Here is a 22,866-nt window from a genome sequence, read left to right as displayed (position 1 = left end):
TGATGAGTTGGCCATGATGAGTTGGCCATGATGAGTTGGCCATGGTGAGTTGGATGTGGTGAGTTGGCCATGATGAGTTGGCCATGGCAAGTTGGCCATGATGAGTTGGCCATGGTGAGTTGGATGTGGCCAGTTGACCATGATGAGTTGGCCGTGGCAAATTGTCATAGACCCCCTGGGGATGATCCTAGCAGCAGGGGAACTCAGGGCCGGTCCACCTCCATTCACTGTCCCCACCCTTTTTGGCTCACCTCTGAGGTCTTCTCCTCCTCTTCAAAGTTCTCCTCCGAAGCCTCCACGGTGACGTTCCCTTCCCCAGCATCTAGGAAACAAGACACTGTAGGGAAGTCTGAATTCAAACTCAGATCCTCAGAGACAGAAGAAGGGCAGGTGGACTCTCTTTGGCTGCGTATAATTGAGCCGAAGGCAAACCTTCGCTCTGCCGAATGGTGCCTGAACTGCATGGCCTTCAGGACCCCTGCTTATTGAGCTGTCGAAAGTTGGGAGGGCCCCTGGAGGTCATCTAGTCCATCCCCTGCTCGGTGCAGGAAAGCTTTCTCAAAATATTTGGCTTTTCTCTCCAACTAAGAAGCATTGATTCCTTTTTCTATGAGATACAAAGAACTTCTAAGAATATTTAACTTTATGTCTTTAGCATGTTTTTTATTTTTTCTCCTTGGCTGCAGATCTTTATGCAGGCAGGCCTTGACTTACGACCACAATGGAGCCCAGCAGTTATGTTGTTAACCTGGACATCTGTTAAGCGAGTTTGCTCCATTTTCTTGCCACCGTTGTTAAGTGGATCACTGCCGTTGATAAGTCAGTAAAACGGTCATAAAGTGAATCGCTCATCAGATGGTCGCAAAAGGGGATCACGTGACCCCGGGACGCTGCAACCCGTCATAAATACGAACCAGTTACCAACCATCTGAATTTCGATCCAAATGTATAATCCCAGTGTGAAAATCAGTCGTCAGTTTTTTTTCAGCGCCGTCGTAAATTTGAACGGTCACTAAATGAACTGTTATAAATCGAGGACTACCTGCATTGATAGTCCTTGACCCCATCATTGAGACTGGAATTTCCATCGCTAATATAATCATTATATATAATCTGGATTTGGATTATATTTGGGATTATACATCTGGATTTTGCTTATAATGGGATATAAATCATTAGGGGGGATCATCGTTTGACTGATTTTATGACCTTTTTCGCCACAGTCACTAAGTGAATCAGGCAGTTCCGTCTCTCTCTCCCCCCCACACCTTGAATTTGCTGGTCGGAAGCCGGCCAATGGTGATCATGGGACCCCCCCTCAAAACATCGCAACAGCATTTTAGGACTGTTTTAGGACTGTTTATTTTAGTGTTAATTTTAAATTTGGCCAGTTTATAATTAGTTTTTAATATGTTTTTAAGCTTATTTATGTATTAGCTGTTTTATTTGGCTGTTCACCGCCCTGAGTCCTTCGGGAGAAGGGCGGTATAAGAATCTAATTAAATAAAATAAATAATAAATAAATAAAATAAATTCAATCCCTACCTGTTGCCATGGATTCGGAATCTCTTCCTGTTTGAATATCTTCTCTTTTTGTATCGTCAGCATCGCAGATCTCCACTTCACTTCTTGGGCAAAGAACCCAAAAAAAAAAAAAAATTGGAATAGAATGGAAAAGGAATAGGAACAGAACTGAATTCTTTATTGGCCAAGTGCAGGGGTCTGCAAACTCGGCTCTTTTAAGAGTTGTGGACTTCAACTCCCAGAGTTCCTCAGCCAGCTTTGCTTTGCTGGCTGAGGAACTCTGGGAGTTGAAGTCCACAAGTCTTAAAAGAGTCAAGTTTGCAGACCCCTGGCCAAGTGGGATTGGACACACACAGGAGGAATTTGAAGCTCTCAGGGTTTGCCCCCCACACCCAGGCCATCGCTCTGCTAAACAACTTAATTCCTACAAGACTGTCAAACTATTTACTAAGCTTTTATTACTATTCTTCTTCTCATCCTTTCTATTACCTATTACCTTTTCTACTTATGGCTATAACCTTGCAGCTTGTATCTTTACGGTTTATATTGTTTAATTTAGTTTCCTAGTGTGATTTTGATCGATTATTTTGCATCCTATGATTAGATATCACCAAGTGCTGTATCTTATGATGATAAATGTATTCTTATGATGACTAAGATCATGATTTATCACTTATAGCTTTTATGTACAATGAGAGCTTATGCACCAAAGACAAATGCCTTTGTGTCCAATCACACTTGGCTAATAAAGAATTCAATTCAATTCTAATTCTAATTCTAATTCTATTCTATTCCATTCCATTCCTTATTCTATTCTATCCTTTTCTATTTCTATTTCTATTATTTCTATTTCTATTCTATTCTAATTCTAATTCTATTCTATTCTAATTCTATTCTATTCATTCATAGGATAAATTTATGATAAACTATTCTATTCTATTCTATTCTATTCTATTCTATTCTATTCTATTCTATTCCATTCCATTCCATCCCTTATTCTATCCTTTTCTATTTCTATTATTTCTATTTCTATTCTATTCTCATTCTATTCTATTGATTGATAGGATAAATTTATGATGAACTATCTATTCTATTCCATTCCATTCCTTATTCTATCATTTTCTATTTCTATTTCTATTATTTCTATTTCTATTTCTATTCTATTCTAATTCTATTCTATTCTATTCCATTCCATTCCATTCCATTCCATCCCTTATTCTATCCTTTTCTATTTCTATTATTTCTATTTCTATTCTATTCTCATTCTATTCTATTGATTGATAGGATAAATTTATGATGAACTATCTATTCTATTCCATTCCATTCCTTATTCTATCCTTTTCTATTTCTATTTCTATTTCTATTATTTCTATTTCTATTCTATTCTAATTCTAATTCTATTCTATTCTATTCTAATTCATTCATAGGATAAATTTATGATAAACTATTCTATTCTATTCTATTCTATTCTATTCTATTCTATTCTATTCTATTCTATTCTATTCTATTCTATTGATTGATAGGATAAATCTATTCTATTCCATTCCATTCCATTCCATTCCATTCCTTATTCTATTCTATCCTTTTCTATTTCTATTTCTATTTCTATTTCTATTCTACTCTAATTCTAATTCTATTCATTGATAGGATAAATTTATGTTAAATTATTTATTGGCCAAGTGTGACTGGACACACAAAGAATTTGTCTCTGGTGCAGAAGCTCTCACTGTACGTAAAGGCAACAAGTGATAAAGGGACATGAGAAGAAATTCAGAGCATGTCCAACGGGCCACGGCAGGCGTGCCAAAATCTTTTTGTGACTTTTGGAAAGTAGAACTCGAGGAAGAAACTCCAACTAAAGGAATCCCAAAGGTGGTGGGTTTTTTTTTTTGTTTTTCCAGGAAGCAACTGGACTTTCTGGTTTTTCTTTGAAGACATTTCGTTTCTCATCCAAGGAGCTTCTTCAGCTCTTTTCTTCAGAGGGGAAAAAGATTCTTGGGCAAGAAGCGATACGTCTTCAAAGACAAACCAAGACAGTCCAGCTGCCTCTTAGAAAACCAAAAAAGCACTTTTGGGACAACCGTGACCTGGATGATGGAGGATCTCCATATCTGCAGATGGAGGATCTCCATATCTGCAATACAGACTGCACTGGCTACCTGTGGCCTTTTGGTTGCGCTTCAAGGTCTTGGTTACCATCTTTAAAGCGCTCCATGGCATAGGGCCGGGTTATTTACGGGACCGCCTACTGCCACCGATCGCCTCCCACCGACCCGTGTGCTCTCACAGAGAGGGACTCCTTAGGGTGCCGTCCGCCAGGCAGTGCCGACTGGCGACACCCAGGGGAAGGGCCTTCTCTGTGGGGGCTCCCACCCTCTGGAACGAGCTTCCCCCAGGGCTTCGTCAACTTCCTGACCTCCGAACCTTCCGCCGCGAGCTTAAGACACATCTATTTATTTGCGCAGGGCTAGCCTAGGGTTTTAGTTTTTAAATTTAGTTTTTAATGGGGTTTTATGTTATTTTATTCTAGTGATATTTTAATTCGGCCTAATTAATACGTTTTTTAATTGTTGTTTTTAACCTGTATTATTCGCATGTTTTTATCTGGCTGTGAACCGCCCTGAGTCCTTCGGGAGATAGGGAGGTATAAAAATTCGAATAAATAAATAAAAATAATAAAAATCCAAGGGAGGAAGTTTCAGATGACCTTTGCAGGAATAATGGTTACCTTCGAGGCAGTTTGGCTGCTGGTTCGCCATCTTGAGAAGACTCCAGGAAGGTCTCTGCAAGGCAGAAAAATAGATTATTATTTTTTTTGAATAATTTTTATTTCCATTTTCCAACATCATATTTATGTACAAACTATTATCCATCATTAATCATTAATTTTTATTTATAACTGATTCAGGCCTGCCCGATTGCCACTTCCTTTCTTCACAACCTCCCTCTCTACCCTCTACTACTTTCCCATCCTTCATCTCCTTCACTTTACTACTTCCTCTCCTCCTTCTCCACTCCTCCCTTCTTCCACCCTTCTTCCACCCTATCTAACCTTCTTATTCCCCTCCTCCTTCTCTACTCTTTCCTACCTACTTTCTCTCCTTTTCTTCCTGAAATGGCAGTCGAGCATCCCCAATATCATTTTAATTTTTTTTTAATTTCATATCTTCAAAAATTACTGTACATTAATAATCAATCCATGTATCATTTCCGCCCCCCCTCCTCCCCTTCCCCCAGACTTCCCAGAGCAAATACCGGTATTATAACCAACAATCACAAGCTAAAGTATGCAAAATATACATAACCTCCCACCTTTAAAAATTTAAAACTTTAGATCCTCACATTAAGAATAAAAGATAGGAAAGTATAATAAAAAGAAAAAAAGAAAAGAAGCAATACCAACTTCACATATTACTTCTTCTTACATTCCATTTTTAAAATTAATCCATCTTCTCAAATTCAATTTTTTTCCACTTGTATATTCCTTCAAATTTCATAAGTCCATTTCTCAAATTACAGTCCATCTTCTCGAACTCAAATTTTTATCACTTATATATTTCTTCAGTTGCCATAACATTTAATGTCCGTTCTTCTTACAGTCCATTTTAAAAATTAGTCCATCTTCTAAAGTTCAATTTTTTTTTCCACCCACTTATATATTCCTTCAAATTTCATAAGTCCATTTCTTAAATTACAATCCAGCTTCTCAAATTCAAATTTTCATCACTTATATATTTCTTCAATTGTCGTAAGATTTAATATCCAATCCTCCAATACTACTCCATCAATCAAATATCATTTCAAATAAGATCTCTCAAATATAATATTTCCAGCTTAACTTCATAACTTTTACTATCTATAAACGTATCAATTAAAATAAATAATCGCAGAAAAATAGATTGACGACCCCCCCGGTTGAGCCCAAAATATCTGTGGCCAAGCGAGGCGGCCGTTGAGTGAGTTTTCGTCCCATTTCACAACCTTCCTTGGCACCGTGCAGGTAGTCCTCGAATGACAACAGTCCGTTTAGTGAGCAAAAGTTACAACGGCGCGGACAAAAAAGGTCCCATTTTGACCGTTTTTCAGAGTTTCTCCCCCTTCCCCAGCATCACGAGATCCAAATTCAGTGGCTTCAGTGGTTCATACTTATGACGGTTGGTGTCATGTGGTTCGCTTTTGCGACCTTCTGACAAGCCAAGTGGCAAGAACGGTAACCAATGTCTCACTTAACAAAAGGAATTTGGGGGCCAACTGTGGTCGTAAGTCGAGGACTACCTGCAGTTACGTGAAGCTCTGCGGTCGTTCAGTGAGGACCAGGGTTGTCGAGTGAATCTCGCTTCCATATCGACTTTGTGGGTCAAGGAGTCCCCAAAAGGGATCATGGCGTGACCCCGAGACACTGCAACTGTCGTAAGTACATGCCAGTGGCCAAGCCTCTGAATTTTGATCATGTGACCAGGGAGGGATTTGCAACGCCTCTTCCCGCTCTTATCGGGGTCCTGAAGATCTCTCTCCCTTCCAGGGTGGATAAAAATTGATGATTTTTATTAAAAATAAATAAATTGGATTTTTAAATTTTAAATTGGATTTTTAAAAATTGAAATCGGATTTTTTTTTTATCAAATTTATTTTCATAAAATGCTTTTGGAGTAAAAAAAAAAATCTCTCCCTAAAGATAGTTTTCGATTTAAGATCCATTCATAATTTAAGTTTATTCAGCATGAAATGGAGCTTAGTTAAAAAAGGTAAAGGTTCCCCTCACACATACTTGCTAGTTGTTCCCGACTCTAGGGGGCGGTGCTCATCTCCGTTTCAAAGCCGAAGAGCCAGCGCTGTCCGAAGACGTCTTCATGGTCATGTGGCCGGCATGACTCAACGCCAAAGGCACACAGAACGCTGTTCCCTTCCCACCAAAGGGGGTCCCTATTTTTTCTACTTGCCTTTTTTTTTTTTTACATGCTTTCGAACTGCTAGGTTGGCAGAAGCTGGGACAAGTAATGGGAGCTCACCCATTACTCACCCCGCACTAGGGATTCGAACCTGCAATATTTACATTGTGGGCAAACTCATTCAATGAATCCAAGCTCTGCAAACTAAATAGGAAACCTTCCTTTTTATCTGCAAATAATCATAGTAAAGGTTCTAACTGCCAGCCAAGAATGAGCCCTTACATTTAAAGAGCGCCTTGTCGTTTCAGATCCATCATGGCAGCGGCGCCTGTTAGCGGGCATCCACTCACCCGCTGCCCGCCACGTCTCTCACCTTGTGGCGTCTCTGCCGCATCCCCAGCCGTCCCATTAAAGTGACTGGGATGGTCGGTGAGTCAACAGCGGGTCAGAGGGGGAGCCGCTGCGGGACAGAGACGACAGCTGCTCTTGCAAAATTATGATTTAAATCGAGCTGATTTAAATCAAGCCTTTTTTTACTAGTGATTTAAATCGTAATTTAAATCGACTCGATTTAAATCGAATCCACCACCCTGTCTCTTTCCTCATCCAATATCTCATTTGCAAGTCAAACCAGCCTCTTTTTGAGTTACTAGGAGAGGCCTTACCCTACCTCAGTAGTCAGCAACCTGGGGCTCTGGAGCCGCATGTGGCTCTTTCATCCCTCTGCTGGGGCTCCCTGTCGCCGGTCGGCTCCACAATTGATAGGGCTTTTGGTTAGGACAGGTAGAGGAAAAAGGACGCCGTGCTAGGAGGAGACTCTATGGTGGGGGGAACTGGACTTCTGGTAGGCTCCAGAATTGAATGGGGGCTTCCGGTTAGGACCTTTGTGGCTCTTTGAGTGTTTAAGGTTGCCGACCCCTGTCCTACCTGAAGGGGGAGAGCCGGGCTGCTTTCCCACCGGTGCAGCCCCTTCCTCGCCTTGTCCTGGTACGGATGACGAGGCGCCGTCTGCCTCTCGCTTCCTTTCCGCAACCCTGGGAAACTCCTGCAGTACAAAAGATATAGGTGTTTTTTTTAAAAACAAAACAAAACAGGGGAGTGAATTGCAAGGATAACTTTTCATAAATCCGTTTATTTTTTTTTATAAAAAGTTTTTATTTTGTTTTTTAAACAATCCATCTTCTCTTAAACAGCGTGTCGTCTGGGTACGGATATCTCTGTGCAATAAAGCATCAGAATTTGCAACATCATTCACTACATCGATATTAATTCTCTAATCTTACAATTATAGTATATTGAACAATTGAGCATAGTAAACTTGCTCATTTTTCCCTATTAACGTGTCTTCTAATAAGAATATAATATTAAGCATAATAATCATAATACTAACAATTATCATATTGTTTGCACCTCTATCTTAACGTATTTTCTACTCTTCTTTAATCTCCTTCTTTTAGTTCCAACTTCCATTTTTATTCTCTAACCACTGATAAAATAATTCCCGTATCATATAATATTCAGTTTGTTCTTTCTCCTTAATTACCAACGTTAATCTGTTCATTTCTGCACATTCCAATATTCATAATTCCTTTGGAAGGGCATTTCTGGAGGAGGCAGAAAAGCAGAGAAAGACCAATAATAATCCAGAGAAGGGGCTCAACGCTTCCAGTCAGACACGCAGGAGGAAAAGAGGACGGGGGTGGGGCGTGGGACGGGACTCTGCAAAATCAGAAAATGAACCCCCAAACTGTCCAATGAGAACAGGGAACAGGAAAGCAGAAATGGGAAATTAATTGTTGCTGATACCCTCTGAAAAAAACTACCTGCATTTGCAGTGAAAAGAAGTAAAAATCCATTTTATCTTTTATTCTGATTTTTACTGTTAACTTTTCCTGACTTTCCCGCTCAAAGGGCTTGAAGTCAGCAGATAAATGGATAAAAAGATGGGAGGAAAAGAGAGCAACCATCGGGATGAAGATTGAAGGATAACCAGCGTTGTTATCACTCCCATAATATATATATATATATAGTGCTGGACTTACGACCGCGATTGAGCCCAAAATTTCTGTTGCTAAGCAGGACGGTCGTTAAATAGTTTTGCCCCCTTTTACGACCTGCCTTGCCTACGTGGTTAAGCGAATCACGGCCATTCTTAAGCTAGGAACACGGTTGTTAAAAAGCAAAAAGAACAATACATCAACTGCAGGATGAGAACGGAACAATACAGTATAGACGGGAGGAAAAAAAAGAAAATAATGAAGAAATAAGATACCTAATCTTACATATAATAACAGCCGCTAGAATAGCTTATGGACAGAATTGGAAAAATGAGAATACACAATCAGAGGAGGAAGTGTTAAGGAAAATTCTGGACTGTGCCGAGATGGATAAATTAACAAAGGAGATAAAAGAAAAAGAAGATACGGAATATTATATTTGCATCTGTCATTTGCACCTCTATAACTGTCTGGTTCGGTTCTGCAACCCAACAAGAAAAACACAGACTTCAGAGGATAATTAGAACTGCAGAAAAAATAATTGCTACCAACTTGCCTTCCATTGAGGACCTGTATACTGCATGAATCAAGAAGAGGGCCGTGAAAATATTTGCAGATCCCTCGCATCCTGGACATAAACTGTTTCAACTCCTACCCTCAAAACGACGCTGTAGAGCACTGCACACCAGAACAACTAGACACAAGAACAGTTGTTTCCCGAAGGCCATCACTCTGCTAAACAAATAATTCCCTCAACACTGTCAGACTATTTACTGAATCTGCACTACTATTAATATTCTCATCGTTCCCATCACCAATCTCTTTCCACTTATGACTGTATGACTATAACTTGTTGCTGGCAATCCTTATGATTTATATTGCTATATTGATCATCAATTGTGTTGTAAATGTTGTACCTTGATGAAGGTATCTTTTCTTTTATGTACTTTTATGAGAGCATATGCACCAAGACAAATTCCTTGTGTGTCCAATCACACTTGGCCAATAAAAAAAAATTCAATTCTATTATATATTGTGGAACAAATTGTATAACCGGATAGAAATTAGAAATGCTAAATGATAAAAAAGGTGAAAAGCTCATATACACTCATACAAAAAAGGGTAGTGCATGAAAGAAAATGAATTGTCATAAGGATTGGTAGGATAGTATATATATATAGAAATAAAGGATAATGGGACAAAAAAGATAAGTATAATTAAATGAAACGGGGGGGGGGGAAATATAAATATCAGAGGAATACTGAAACGAAGCTGATGGAAAGAAGGACTATATGTTTTACGTTAGTGTTTGTTATGTCTTGTTGGTTACCTGTCTTCTTTTGTTAAAAAATAAAAAAATATTAATTAAAAAAAAAAGAAAAGGAACACAGTTGTTACAAGAATCCGGCTTCCCACATCGACAACGCTTGCCTGAAGGTCGCCGAAGGGGATCGCGGACACAGCGCAACCCGTCGTAACTATAAATTATATTGCCAAGCGCTTGAATTTTGATCACACGACCATGGAGGATGCTGCAGCGGTCGTTAAGTGTGGAAAAACGGCTCGTAAATCGCTTTTTTCAGGGCCTTTTTGTCACTCTGAAAGGTCGCTAAACGGAAGGTTGTAAGTCTGTAGCCAGAAGAGGGAGAAAAATGGCTAAAAAATGGTTTGGATTTTAGACCAGAAAGACGGAGGATCTGTTCGCCCCCGGACTGCCAAGGGCTCCCTCTTGACTCTGCCTACCTCGCAGGGGTGTTGTTCACACCAGGGCCGGTCCTTGCGAGGATCGGTGAGACGTTAAATGCGAGGAAGGGACTCACCTTACGGAAGGGACGGTTCTGGCGATGAAACGGGAGGGCTGGGAAACCCAGGTGGGGGGGCTTGAGGGAGACAGGTGGGGGGCCCAGCAGCGAGTGGCGGGTGGCTTGAGGGAAGAACTGCTGTAATACAGGAGCGGCGGCCACATTGAAGCCTCTCAGGTTACCTGTAAAGACACCCCCCCAAAAAAAAAGAGAGCAAGAAAGAGTGAGAGAGGAAAAAAAAACACATTAGACATTGCGCAAAACGTGGGGCCTTCCAAAGCTGGCTGGCTGCTCCCCACGCTGCCTTGCCCACCCAAGGAATATTCCAGCCGCTGCTGAACAACTGTATTTTCCTAACAAACCAAAGTTTGCCCTGAATGGGTGTAGTTATGGGGAGATTGGTTGGACCAGGCTGCCAACGCAGGGTGTGTTTCGAACCCAGGATCCTACAGTCCAGGGAGTTTAAGTTAACCGAGGCTCGGTGTGTTGGCCCCCCCCCCCACATCACCTTGGGCGGGAACAACCAAACTCAAGACAATACAAGAAAAGAGATTTTAGAATGGCATCAGAATAATAATAATAATAATAATAATAATAATAATAATAATAATAATAATAATAATATTTTAATTTTTACACCGCCCTTCTCCCGAAGGACTCAGGGCGGTGAACAGGCAAAATAAAACCAACAATCAAATACATACAGTAGAATAAAATATTAATTAAAAAACTTATTTAAATTAGCCCAATCTAAAAATACTTTTAAAATCCCAAAATCTAATTTAAAAATTTAAAACCCTAAAAACAACTAAAATTCTATGCCAGTCCTGCACGGATAAATAAATAGGTCTTAAGCTCGCGGCGAAAGGTCCAAAGGTCCGGAAGTTGGCGAAGTCCAGGGGGAAGCTCGTTCCATAGGGTAGAAATCTAATTAAATAATAAATAAATAAAATAAATGTGCCCATTGGGTATAGTGGTTCAGGCGCCGGCCTAAAAACCGGGAGACAGCGAGTTATAGTCCTACCTAAGGCGTGAAAACCGGCTGGGTACCCAAATGTTGGCGATGTGATTGTGAAGATGCTACTTATGATCATACATGGTGGACTTGTAAAAAAATTAAATCGTTTTGGATTAAAACATGGTGGATTATGCAGAACATTTTGAAAAAGAAGATAAAAGTTTACGCCTAATTGTCTTTACTAGGCATAATCACGGACAGTACAGTAATAGAGACTAAATTGATATCGAACTTAATATCAGGAGCGAGACTTTTGGTGGCGCAACATTGGAAGAAAGAAGAACTGCCTACAATTGAAGAATGGACACTTAAAAGTTTCAAACTTAGCAGAAATGGCAAAAATTTCTGCATATTTGAAAGACCGCTCACAAGAACGATACATAGTGGAATGGAGAAAATGGATTGATTATATTTAAAATAAGTATCAGACCAAAAAGTATCAAATAGCGTATGAGTAGATGGTAGGGATTGTATTGTATCTGGGTATTAGTTTAAAAGGGGAATGGGGAGTTAAGGGATCAATGGGGGAGAAGGGATTATGGGGTATGGTTTTTGTAGTATTTTAGCGTATGTTTGTTAGATGTTATACCCTGTATTTTGCTCTGGGAAGTCTCGGGGGGGGGGGTGAAGGGGGAGGGAGAGGGGAGGAGGGTGAAGGGGGGAATTTTTTAAAAAAAAACTTGTTTGTTGTAAAACTTTTTCAATTAAAAAAAAACAAACCGGCTGGGTGACTTTGTCTGTTGCTGTTGTGAGGAAAATAGGAGGAGGAAGGGATAGTAAGGGTGTTCTCAGCCTTGAGTTACAAATTAATAGTTTAATTAAAAAATAAAAAATGACAGGTTAATGAAAAGAAAAAGGACCAGGGGTGACAGGAAAGCAGTATTCCAGTAATTTGAGGGGCTGCCACAAAAAGGAGAGGGGGGGTCAACTTATTTTCTAGAAGGCAAGACAAAAAAAAAAAAACAACGGATGGAAACTAACCGAGGAGAGAAGCGACCTGGAATTAAGGAGAAACTTCCTAACAGGGAGGGCAATGAACCAGTGGAACAGCTTGCCACCAGAAGTTGTGGGTGCTCCATCACTGGAGGTTTTCTAAGAAAAGACTAGACAGCCACCTGTCTGAAATGGTATGGGGTCTCCTGCTTGAGCAGGGGGCTGGACTAGAAGACCTCCGAGGTCCCTTCCAGGTCTGTTCTGATTGATTGGTTGAACCAGAAGAATGGCTTGCCTCCAGAAGTTGTGGCCCGTGAAGCTATATCAGTGGGCACACGAACTCAGCTCCGGTGCGCATGCACACGCCGGCCAGTTGATATTTGGGCTTCCTGGGCCCACCGGAAGTAGGGAAACAGGTTGTTTCTGGCCTCCGGAGGGCTTCCAGGGGAGGTGGGAAAGGACATTTTTGCCCTCCCCGGGCTCCCAGAAAGGCTCTGGAGCCTGGGGAGAGCAAAAAACGGGCCTACCGGGCCACCATGTGCCAAAAGCGGTGGGAATGTGGGAGGGTTGCACGCGCATGCACAGGGGGCATAAAATTATGGGTGTGGGCACTCCCCCCCCCGCTTTTGTCGCGCGATGGCAAAAAAGTTAGCTATCACTGGTATAGGGTTTTCTGCCTGAGCGGAGGTTGGACTAGAAGACCTCCAAGGCCCCTTTCAAACTCTGTTATTATGTTCTAAAAATACATCATAAATAATAATAGTATTAACGGGTAAGGTCAGGAGGCGGGCAAGAAAAATCAAAGTTTGTTGGACACAACTGGAGTTTCCCCCCCTGCATTTGGAACAAGGAGGAACCGATTCTACCGTTAATTGTGATCAAGCCATAAAATAAATCCCTTTCCTCTGGTTTTATTGCAGATCCATCCAGACACTTTCAAGGGTAATATTTGCGATTCGCGGAGAGGAAACCCTGAGCTGATATCCGGATGACATTTGAAAGGGCCATAAACGGAGCAGCTCCTGAATTATTCAGCCACGGGCTCTTTTCTCAAATGTCTCTTGGCATCGAATATTCCGAAATGGAAACCGTCGGTGACCAAAGGAGGCTCAGGGTTCAGATCGCGGTTGGCGGAAACCTCACCTAGCAGCAAGAACTGAAAAAGGATCCCAAAGGTTGTTTTGCTCCCTGCAAACCTCCCAAGTTACATACAGGAGGAATCAAAAAGCGATGGCCAGATTAAGAATAGAATAGAGCTGGAAGGGACCTTGGAGGTCTTCTAGTCCAACCCCCTGCTGAAGGAGGAGACCCTATACCAGTGATGGCTAACCTTTTTGCCATTGCGTGCCAGGAGGGGAGGCAGCGGGGGTGGGGTGGGGTTGCGTGCGCATGTGCATATGAAGAACGGTTGCAGGAACTGGGTATGTCTAGTTTAATGAAAAGAAGGACTAGGGGAGACATGATAGCAGTCTTCCAATATCTCAGGGGCTGCCCCAAAGAGGAGGGAGTCAAGCTATTCTCCAAAGCACCTGAAGGCAAGACAAGAAGCAATGGGTGGAAACTAATCAAGGAGAGAAGCAACTTAGAACTAAGAAATAAGCTTAAGTTTATTGCTACAAAGTTTGAGGTTTCAGCAAGTGATGGTTCTAGAGAAACAGTGTTAGTTAGCAGAAGCCTGTGTAGACAGTCAAGCCCAAGATAGATAAGAGAGAGAGAAGAGAAGAGAAGAGAAGAGAAGAGAAGAGAAGAGAAGAGAAGAGAAGAGATGAGGAATTAGATAGGCAGAAGATAGACAGATAGATACAAGAGATTACAGAGACAGATAGACAGAGATCAGATAGACAGAAGACAGACAAAGAGATTAGATAGATAGGATAGAAGGCAGACAGATAGATATAAGAGGATGGATAGATAAATAGATAGATAGATAGATAGATAGATAGATAGATAGATAGATAGATAGATAGATAGATAGATAGATAGAAGAGGGAGTCAAGCTATTTTCCAAAGCACCTGAGGACAGCAATGGATACAAACTAATCAAGGAGAGAAGGAACTTAGAACTAAGGAGAAATTTCCTGACAGTGAGAACAATTAATAAGTGGAACAACTTGCCTGCAGAAGTTGTGAATCCTCCGACACTGGAAATTTTTAAGAAAATGTTGGATAACCATCTGTCTGAGATGGTGTAGGGTTTCCTGCCTGGGCAGGGGGTTGGACTAGAAGACCTCCAAGGTCCCTTCCAACTCTGTTGTTGTTGTTGTTGCTGTTGTTATATTATTATTATTATTATTATTATTATTATTATTATTATTATTATTATTATTATTATTATTATTATTATTATTATTATTATTATTATTATTATTATTTGTATTTGTGGACCACACAGGTCTTCATAAACGTTGGCCCAAGACAATTTGAGCTGTAAACCAGGATTTAGCAATTACAGAATGGGCTTCCTGGACTTATCCAAAACTGGATATTAAAGATAGCATCCAAAAACTGAAATCAAGGTTCTGGGGTCGAGGTATCTGTCTGGATCAGGGTGGAAGGAAGGAGAGGAAAACGTGGAAGAGATTGTACCTTGCATTTGGTGCAGGAGAAGAGCTCGCTGGAGCACAGGATTAGCGTTCAGCAGCGATGCCGGATTGGGTGCCTGCAGAGTTAACATCTGTTGCTGGGACGGTGTCACCGTTCTAGAGGGGGGGAAAGGACCAGAATATAGGTAATCCTTGATTTATAACAGTTCATTTGGAGTGTTATAAAGTGGAGTGGCGCTTTATCTTGGAGCAGGGAGGAAGCAGGTTGAGGTCTTCATGATGTCAAATGGACAGCTAACATCAAAAATATCATTAAAAAAGCACCACAAAGAATGTTCTTTCTGCGCCAACTCAGTAAGCTCAAACTGCCCAAGGAGCTGCTGATCCAATTCTACAGAGGAATTATTGAGTCTGTCATTTGCACCTCTATAACTGTCTGGTTCGGTTCTGCAACCCAACAAGAAAGACACAGACTTCAGAGGATAATTAGAACTGCAGAAAAAATAATTGCTACCAACCTGCCTTCCATTGAGGACCTGTATACTGCACGAATCAAGAAGAGGGCCGTGAAAATATTTGCAGATCCCTCGCATCCTGGACAGAAACTGTTTCAACTCCTACCCTCAAAACGACGCTATAGAGCACTGCACACGAGAACAACTAGACACAAGAACAGTTTTTTCCCGAAGGCCATCACTCTGCTAAACAAATAATTCCCTCAACACTGTCAGACTATTTACTGAATTTGCACTACTATTAATCGTTTCATAGTTCCCATCACCAATCTCTTTCCACTTATGACTGTATGACTATAACTTGTTGCTGGCAATCCTTATGATTTATATTGATATATTGACCATCAATTGTGTTGTAAATGTTGTACCTTGATGAACATATCTTTTCTTTTATGTACACTGAGAGCATATGCACCAAGACAAATTCCTTGTGTGTCCAATCACACTTGGCCAATAAAAAATTCTATTCTATTCTATTCTATGTTCTCCGCTCGAGTGGTGTGGTGGCCTAGTGGTGGAGCTCTCGCCTCACAATCAGGAGGCTCTGAGTTCGATCTTAGGTAGAGGCAGATATTTCTCTCTCTGGGCACAAAGAGAATATATATTCTGCTGAACAAAACTCCGCACTGGCAACAAGAAAGGCATCCGGCCATTAAAACGCTCTGCCAGCTCCATTCTATTGCTTAAAACTGTGGTCGTTAAATGGACAACAGCCCTGAAAAAAGGCACTTACGACCGTTTTTCAAACTTAATGACCATTGTAGCATCCCCATGGTCGCACACATTTACATTTGGATGCTTGTATCATCCGGAGGCTGACTCATATTTGCTGACTCATAGTTATGACGGTTGCAGCGATCCTCTTTTTGTGACCTTCTGACCAGCAAAGTCAACGGGGGAAGCCGGATTCGCTTCCCAATCGTGTTCTTAAGTTACCAATTGCAAGGGTTCCACTTAGCAACAGCGCACAAGAAAAGTCGTAAAACGGGGCAAAACTCACTTCGCACATGTTTCCCTTAACAACGTAAAAATTTGGGCTCAGTTGTGGTCGTAAGTCGAGGACTACCTGCATTTAAAACCTCTAACTTCTCTCCCCGTCCCCCCAAAAAATGCATGTGAACATCCAATCTGCCTCTTTTCTCCATCAATGATTTTATTCTGTGCAGAGATGGACAAACTTACAAAAGAAATTAAAGAGAAAAAGGACACAGAATATTGTAAGGCCTGGAGCAAATGGTATAAATGGTTAGAAAATAGGAACGGTACATAAATAAAAGTAGAGTAAGATAAGGGCCGGATAGCTCAGGCTGGTAAGGCCTGTTATTGAGACCTGTTATTAAGAACACAAAGCCTGCAATTACTGCAGGTTCAAGCCCGGCCCAAGGTTGACTCAGCCTTCCATCCTTTATAAGGTAGGTAAAATGAGGACCCAGATTGTTGGGGGGGCAATAAGTTGACTTTGTAAAAATATATACAAATAGAATGAGACTATTGCCCTATACACTGTAAGCCGCCCTGAATCTTCGGAGAAGGGCGGGGTATAAATGTAAACAAACAAACAAAAAAACAAAACTAAAATATGTCTAAATAATAGGAAAGGACTGCCTTGAATAGCTGATAAACAGTGATATCTATATAAATGTTGCACGTTTTGTCTTTGGTTTTAATGTGTTTTAAAAATAAAAAATTTTACACACAAAAAAAAATGATTTTATTCTATTTGGATTGTGATATTATTGGGTATGTTTATATTTGATGATTTTAATGGGTTTCTTTCTGCCGTAAGCAGAAGTCAAGAGTCGCTTGGAAACGAGATGGACGGCAAATCATAAATTAATAATAACAAACAAACAAACAGCATCCAGCTGTGGTTGACCAGCTTCCCGGCTTCCTTGCAAGAGGGATGGGGCCTCGCTTGGTGTTTTTCAATTTGTGGGGGGGGGCACCACTAAAAAGACTCTGTGAAACTAAATATGTTTCAAATTAGAAGCCTAAGCAGGATTCTTTTTTTTCTTGCAATTTTGGGGGGCCCCATCATCTCAAACACCCCGGTCCCAAAATCCTCAGCATCTGCTCGACGCTTTCTTCACAGACCCCATCGGATCTAGGGTGGCTGAATTTTGTAATCCTGCTTCATAAAAAAAGGATCGCTGGTCAAATTCCTTTTGCACGCCATGTTTCGGGCTGCAGGCACGCTGGAATGGAATGGAAAATGTGTTTTTTCTCTTAAGCAATAAAACCTCCAGCGCGTGAAGCAACGTAACTGGAGGCCACTGCGAGATCCTCTCGGATGTGAGGGTTTCTCTCAGCAACCGCTCTGCTTAACGACCGAGTCTCAATTGCAGTCACTGAACGAGGAAAAAAAAACCCGACAACTTCTCCCGCAGGCGGAGGCCCAAAAAGTTGTTATTCCTTTGTGTGTGTGCGTGCACACACACACACACATGGCCCTTTCTCGTGTGCCTGGGCAAGAAAGAAAGCCAGCCAGCCAAACATCCATCCTCCACAGCCAGCTTCCTACTCTAGCTCCTTGGATGGTGGTGGGGAGTAATGGGCTTTGTAAAAAATAATTGCTACCAACCTGCCTTCCATTGAGGACCTGTATACTGCACGAATCAAGAAGAGGGCCGTGAAAATATTTGCAGATCCCTCACATCCTGGACATAAACTGTTTCAACTCCTACACTCAAAACAATGCTATAGAGCACTGCACACCAGAACAACTAGACACAAGAACAGTTTTTCCCCAAAGGCCATCATTCTGCTAAACAAATAATTCCCTCAACACTGTCAAACTATTTACTAAATCTGCACTACTATCAATCTTCTCATCGTTTTCATCACCGATCTCTTTCCACTTATGACTGTATGACTGTAACTTTTTGTTGCTATCATTAAGGGTTAAATTGCAACCTATGACCATCATTTGTGTTGTAAATGTTGAATGTTTGATGTATTTTTTTTTCTTTTTTCTTTTTCTTTTATGTACACTGAGAGCATATGCACCAAAACAAATTCCTTGTGTATCCAATCACACTTGGCCAATAAAATTCTATTCTATTCTATTCTATTCTATTCTATTCTATTCTATTCTATTCTATTCTATTCTATTCTATTCTAATCCCAAAGACCAGAGGAGGTGGGGGGGAGAGATCTATTCTTTTGAACAGTGGGGTGTCAAAAGAGTTTGCAAGCCCAGGTGCTTTAGCTGAGGGGGTGCTCTCCTTAGGGTAAGGGGCCGGGGGGGGGGGAGAGGTTGTACGCAGGCTGGGAAGCATGGGATCTTGAGCTGGGAAGCATGGGATTTTGAACTGGGAAGCAATGGTCTTTAGCTGGGAAGCAATGGGTCTTGAGCTGGGAAGCATGGAATCTTGAACTGGGAAGCAATGGATCTTGAGCTGGGAAGCATGGGATTTTGAACTGGGAAGCAATGGGTCTTGAGCTGGGAAGCATGGGATTTTGAACTGGGAAGCAATGGGTCTTGAGCTGGGAAGCAATGGGTCTTGAGCTGGGAAGCATGGGATCTTGAGCTGGGAAGCATGGAATCTTGAACTGGGAAGCAATGGATCTTGAGCTGGGAAGCATGGGATTTTGAACTGGGAAGCAATGGGTCTTGAGCTGGGAAGCATGGGATTTTGAACTGGGAAGCAATGGGTCTTGAGCTGGGAAGCAACGGGTCTTGAGCTGGGAAGCAATGGATCTTGAGCTGGGAAGCATGGGATTTTGAACTGGGAAGCAATGGGTCTTGAGCTGGGAAGCATGGGATTTTGAACTGGGAAGCAATGGGTCTTGAGCTGGGAAGCATGGGATCTTGAGCTGGGAAGCATGGGATCTTAAGCTGGGAAGCATGGGATCTTGAGCTGGGGAGCATGGGATCTTGAACTGGGAAGCATGGGATCTTGAACTGGGAAGCGTGGAATCTTGAGCTGAGAAGCATGGAATCTTGAGCTGGGAAGCCTGGGAACATGAGTCTTAAGGAACTTGGGAGAAAACTGGACCTTTCCAAGGAAGGCAGCCGGTTCCTCTGGGCTGGGCAGCGCATGCATCCCTCTATCTTGGGGGGGAGGGGGGAGGAGAGTTGGGGGGAAGGGTTGCAGAGGATCGCCGGCAGGAAATCCCATTTGCCCCACCCCCACCCACCCCCAAACCGGCACCTCCTCCTCCCTCCCCCCAAGATCTGGCCGCGGGGGGCGCGCAACAGCCGCGGTCTCCCCTTTGGGCACCTTTACGCACGGGCCAGGGGAAGGAGGCGCGCAGAGGAAGGGGCGCGGCGGGGGGACCGACACCCCCCCTTTCCTCGTCCTCCCCGGGGCCGGGAGCCAAGCCCAGGCCGCCGGCCTGGCCAGCCAAAGGCTTACCGGCTGGGCGTCGCTTGGGTTGGAGCCGCCGCCGCCGGGCTCTGCTGCTGCTGCTGTTGCAGGAGATGTTGCAAGCGGAGCAAATGCTGCTGGCCGAACATGGCCGGCTGGGGAGGAAGGCGCCGGGGCAGCCGCGGGGAAGGGAGGGGAAAGGCAGGCGGACCGACCGGGAACCCGGCCTCGGCTGGCGGACGGAGGAGGAGAAGGAGGAAGGAGGCAGGAGGCGGCTCTTCCTGGCTCGGCAGGCTCGGGAACGCGCCTGCTGCTGGGGGCGGAGGCGAAAGGCGGCGCGCCTCTCCGGCTCCGGTCCTGCGCTCTGGGCTGGAAGCGAGGCTGGGCGCAGCAATCCTTACACACACACACAAACAAACACACACACAGACACACAGACACACAGAGGGTCTTTCGAGGGCCCCCCACCCCAACTCCTGGGGGTGCAAGGAGGAGGAGGAGGAGCATGAACTGGGGGGGGGGCTCAAAGGGGGAGGGCGGAGGGATTAAATGCCACCCCCCCCATCCTTTTAGGAATTTTTAAAAAAATACTCGGGGGATTTTGAAGTCCCTGCTCAGTCAGTCAAGTCTGTCTGTCTATAATTTATCGTGGATATCTATATTATGTCTATCTGTCTAACGTCTATTTCGTTGTTGTACCTATCTAATCTGTCTGTCGTGTCTATTTACCATGTCTATCATCTACCTACCTACCTACCTATTGTCTATCTCATCCATCCAGTTATCTAATTGATCATGTATATCTCTCTATGTCTGTTTGTCTAATCTATCATCTACCTACCTATCTAACATCTATTTCATTTACCTAATCTATTATGTCTATCTACCATGTCTATCTGTCTGTCTGTCTGTCTGTCTGTCTGTCTGTCTATCTATCTATCTATCTATCTATCTATCTATCTATCTATCTATCTATCTCATCTTATCTATCTATCTATCTATCTATCTATCTATTTATCTATCTATCTATCTATCTATCTATCTATCTATCTATCATGTATCTATCTCTTACCATTTATCTGTTTGACTATCTGTCTGTCTAATCTATCATCTACCCATCTACCTGTCATGTATTCGCTTAAATTTTATATTATTAAATTGATTTATGGGTTTTAAAATTTTTTAGTAAATTTTAGGGGGAATATTTTTATCTATAAGTAGCCAAATTAAATAGGTTTTTTAAGGGTTGTTTTTAGTTTTGTATTGTTGTTTCTTTCTGTATTTTATTTGTGGCTGTACACCACCCTGAGTCCTTTGGGAGAAGGGCGGTCTATAAATAAAAATATTATTATTATTATTATTATTATTATTATTATTATTATTATTATTATTATTATTCTATCTTTTATCTCATCTATCTACCTACCTATCTATCTATCTATGATTTTTTTGATTTTTTTGATTTGCATTTATATCCCGCCCTTCTCCGAAGACTCAGGGCGGCTTACACTGTGTTAAGCAATAGTCTTCATCCGTTTGTATATTATATACAAAGTCAACTTTTATTGCCCCCAACAATATGGGTCCTCATTTTACCTACCTTATAAAGGATGGAGGGCTGAGTCAACCTTGGGCCTGGTGGGACTTGAACCTGCAGTAATTGCAAGCAGCTGTGTTAATAACAGACTGTCTTAGCAGTCTGAGCCACCAGAGGCCCATATTGATATATTGACCATCATTTGTGTTGTAAATGTTGTACCTTGATAAAGTTATCTTTTCTTTTATGTACACTGAGAGCGGATGCACCAAGACAAATTCCTTGTGTGTCCAATCACACTTGGCCAATAATATATTCTATTCTATTCTATTCTATTCTATTCTATTCTATTCTATTCTATTCTATTCTATTCTATTCTATTCTTTCTATCTGTCTGTCTATCTATCTATCTATCTATCTAATCTACATATCTATCTATCTACATATCTATCTACGTATCTATCTATATATCTACATATCTATCAATCTCTCAGACACAATTTACAATTTCATAGCCGTTGTGACTCACTTCTTCGTTCTTATTAAACCAATTCTATTCTTCCTCCCTCTTCAATAAAATTGTTCTTTTTGGGGTTTGTTTCGAAGCAGCAGCTGCCTAAATTCCCCTCCGCAGGAACTGAGGTTCTTTACACCTTGAGAACTGAGATTGGGTCACTGCTAACGGGGTTCTTTCTACCTACGGAAACAAATGAGCGTCAAGGTGCTTTTTTAAAGAACCAACTCCCCCTCCTACACCTCCACCTGGACTTTGCCAGCTGCCACTAGCTGATGATGCCCAGCTCGAGTGAAAGCAGGACAGGTTTGCCGCAAAAGTGAAAACAAATTAAAAATCCCCACAGCTGTTGCCATGTCAACGGATCTTGCGTCCTTGCTTGGAGAAGCTTCTGCAAAACAGGAGACTGATGATGGCAAAACGTGGGACTTGTTTGGGCCTGGCAGAAGCTGTAGGGCCATGGCAGGGTTTATTTATTTTATTTTATTTATTTATTTTGTCACAACAATATATGTAAGTATCATACAAAAAGATTATATAGTATATAAACATATATATGAGTAAATATTAGGGGGTATAAGCATATATATATATTCATATATATATATGAAGAAGAAAAGAAAAACAATAGGACAGGAACGGTAGGCACGTTTGTGCGCTTATGGTCCTTATGGTCCTTTTAGGAATGGGGTGAGGTCAATAGCAGAAAGTTTTTGGTTAAAGCTTTTAGGATTATGGGAAGAGACCACAGAGTCAGGTAAAGTATTCCAAGCACTGATGATTCTGTTACAGAAGTCATATTTTCTGCAATCTAGATTAAAGGTTCCCTTATATAGTGGATACATTTTACACATTGGGGAGGGGGAGAAGAGGGAGAGAAAGAAATAGGAGGAAGATGAGAAGAAGAAGGAGAAAATAGATAATAATGGCAGAAAAGGAGAAGGAGAAGAGGAGAAGGGGGAGAGAAAGAGAAGGAAGACCAGAAGAAGGAGGAGAAAATAGATAATAGCAGAGAAGGAGATGGAGGAGGAGGAGGAGAAGAAGAGAGAAAGAAGGAGGAGAGGAGGAGGGGGAGGAGGAAGAGGAGAAAAAGAAGAAATAAAGATTTTTCTCCTTTCCAAACACGTAACAGGAGGAGGAGGAGGAGATGATGATTATTATTGTTGTTGTTGTTGTTATTTTATTTACACACAACGACAGTATACACAGCAAACGAGATAACTATGCTGGATTTCGTATCACAGATCACTAGTCGAACACTAGTCGAACACTTCCCAAGCATCA

The 22,866-nt window shown here is 41.8% G+C and overlaps 1 protein-coding gene across 5 annotated transcripts in view; it reads right to left on the bottom strand.

Moving 5' to 3' along the window:
* Positions 1–19,829, bottom strand: part of CIZ1 (CDKN1A interacting zinc finger protein 1) — a 28,252-nt gene extending 8,423 nt beyond the window's left edge. The window contains exons 1-7 of one of the 5 annotated variants that reach the window (XM_058159609.1): positions 19,580–19,829; positions 14,750–14,862; positions 10,231–10,394; positions 7,341–7,458; positions 4,253–4,307; positions 1,546–1,628; positions 252–337 (exon numbers count right to left, since the gene is read on the bottom strand). In XM_058159609.1, coding sequence (XP_058015592.1) covers positions 252–337; positions 1,546–1,628; positions 4,253–4,307; positions 7,341–7,458; positions 10,231–10,394; positions 14,750–14,862; positions 19,580–19,680 — 720 coding nt within the window. In that variant the 5' untranslated portion in view covers positions 19,681–19,829. The remainder of the gene's footprint in view (positions 1–251; positions 338–1,545; positions 1,629–4,252; positions 4,308–7,340; positions 7,459–10,230; positions 10,395–14,749; positions 14,863–19,579) is intronic. The other 4 variants (XM_058159608.1, XM_058159606.1, XM_058159611.1 and 1 more) reach the window with 4 other exon arrangements.
* Between the last annotated feature and the right edge of the window lie 3,037 nt (positions 19,830–22,866).

Source organism: Ahaetulla prasina, chromosome 16, assembly GCF_028640845.1.
Source record: "Ahaetulla prasina isolate Xishuangbanna chromosome 16, ASM2864084v1, whole genome shotgun sequence".
NCBI classification, from domain to species: Eukaryota; Metazoa; Chordata; class Lepidosauria; order Squamata; family Colubridae; genus Ahaetulla; species Ahaetulla prasina.
Note: the sequence above shows the minus strand (reverse complement) of the source record. Positions and strands in the feature narration are given on the sequence as shown.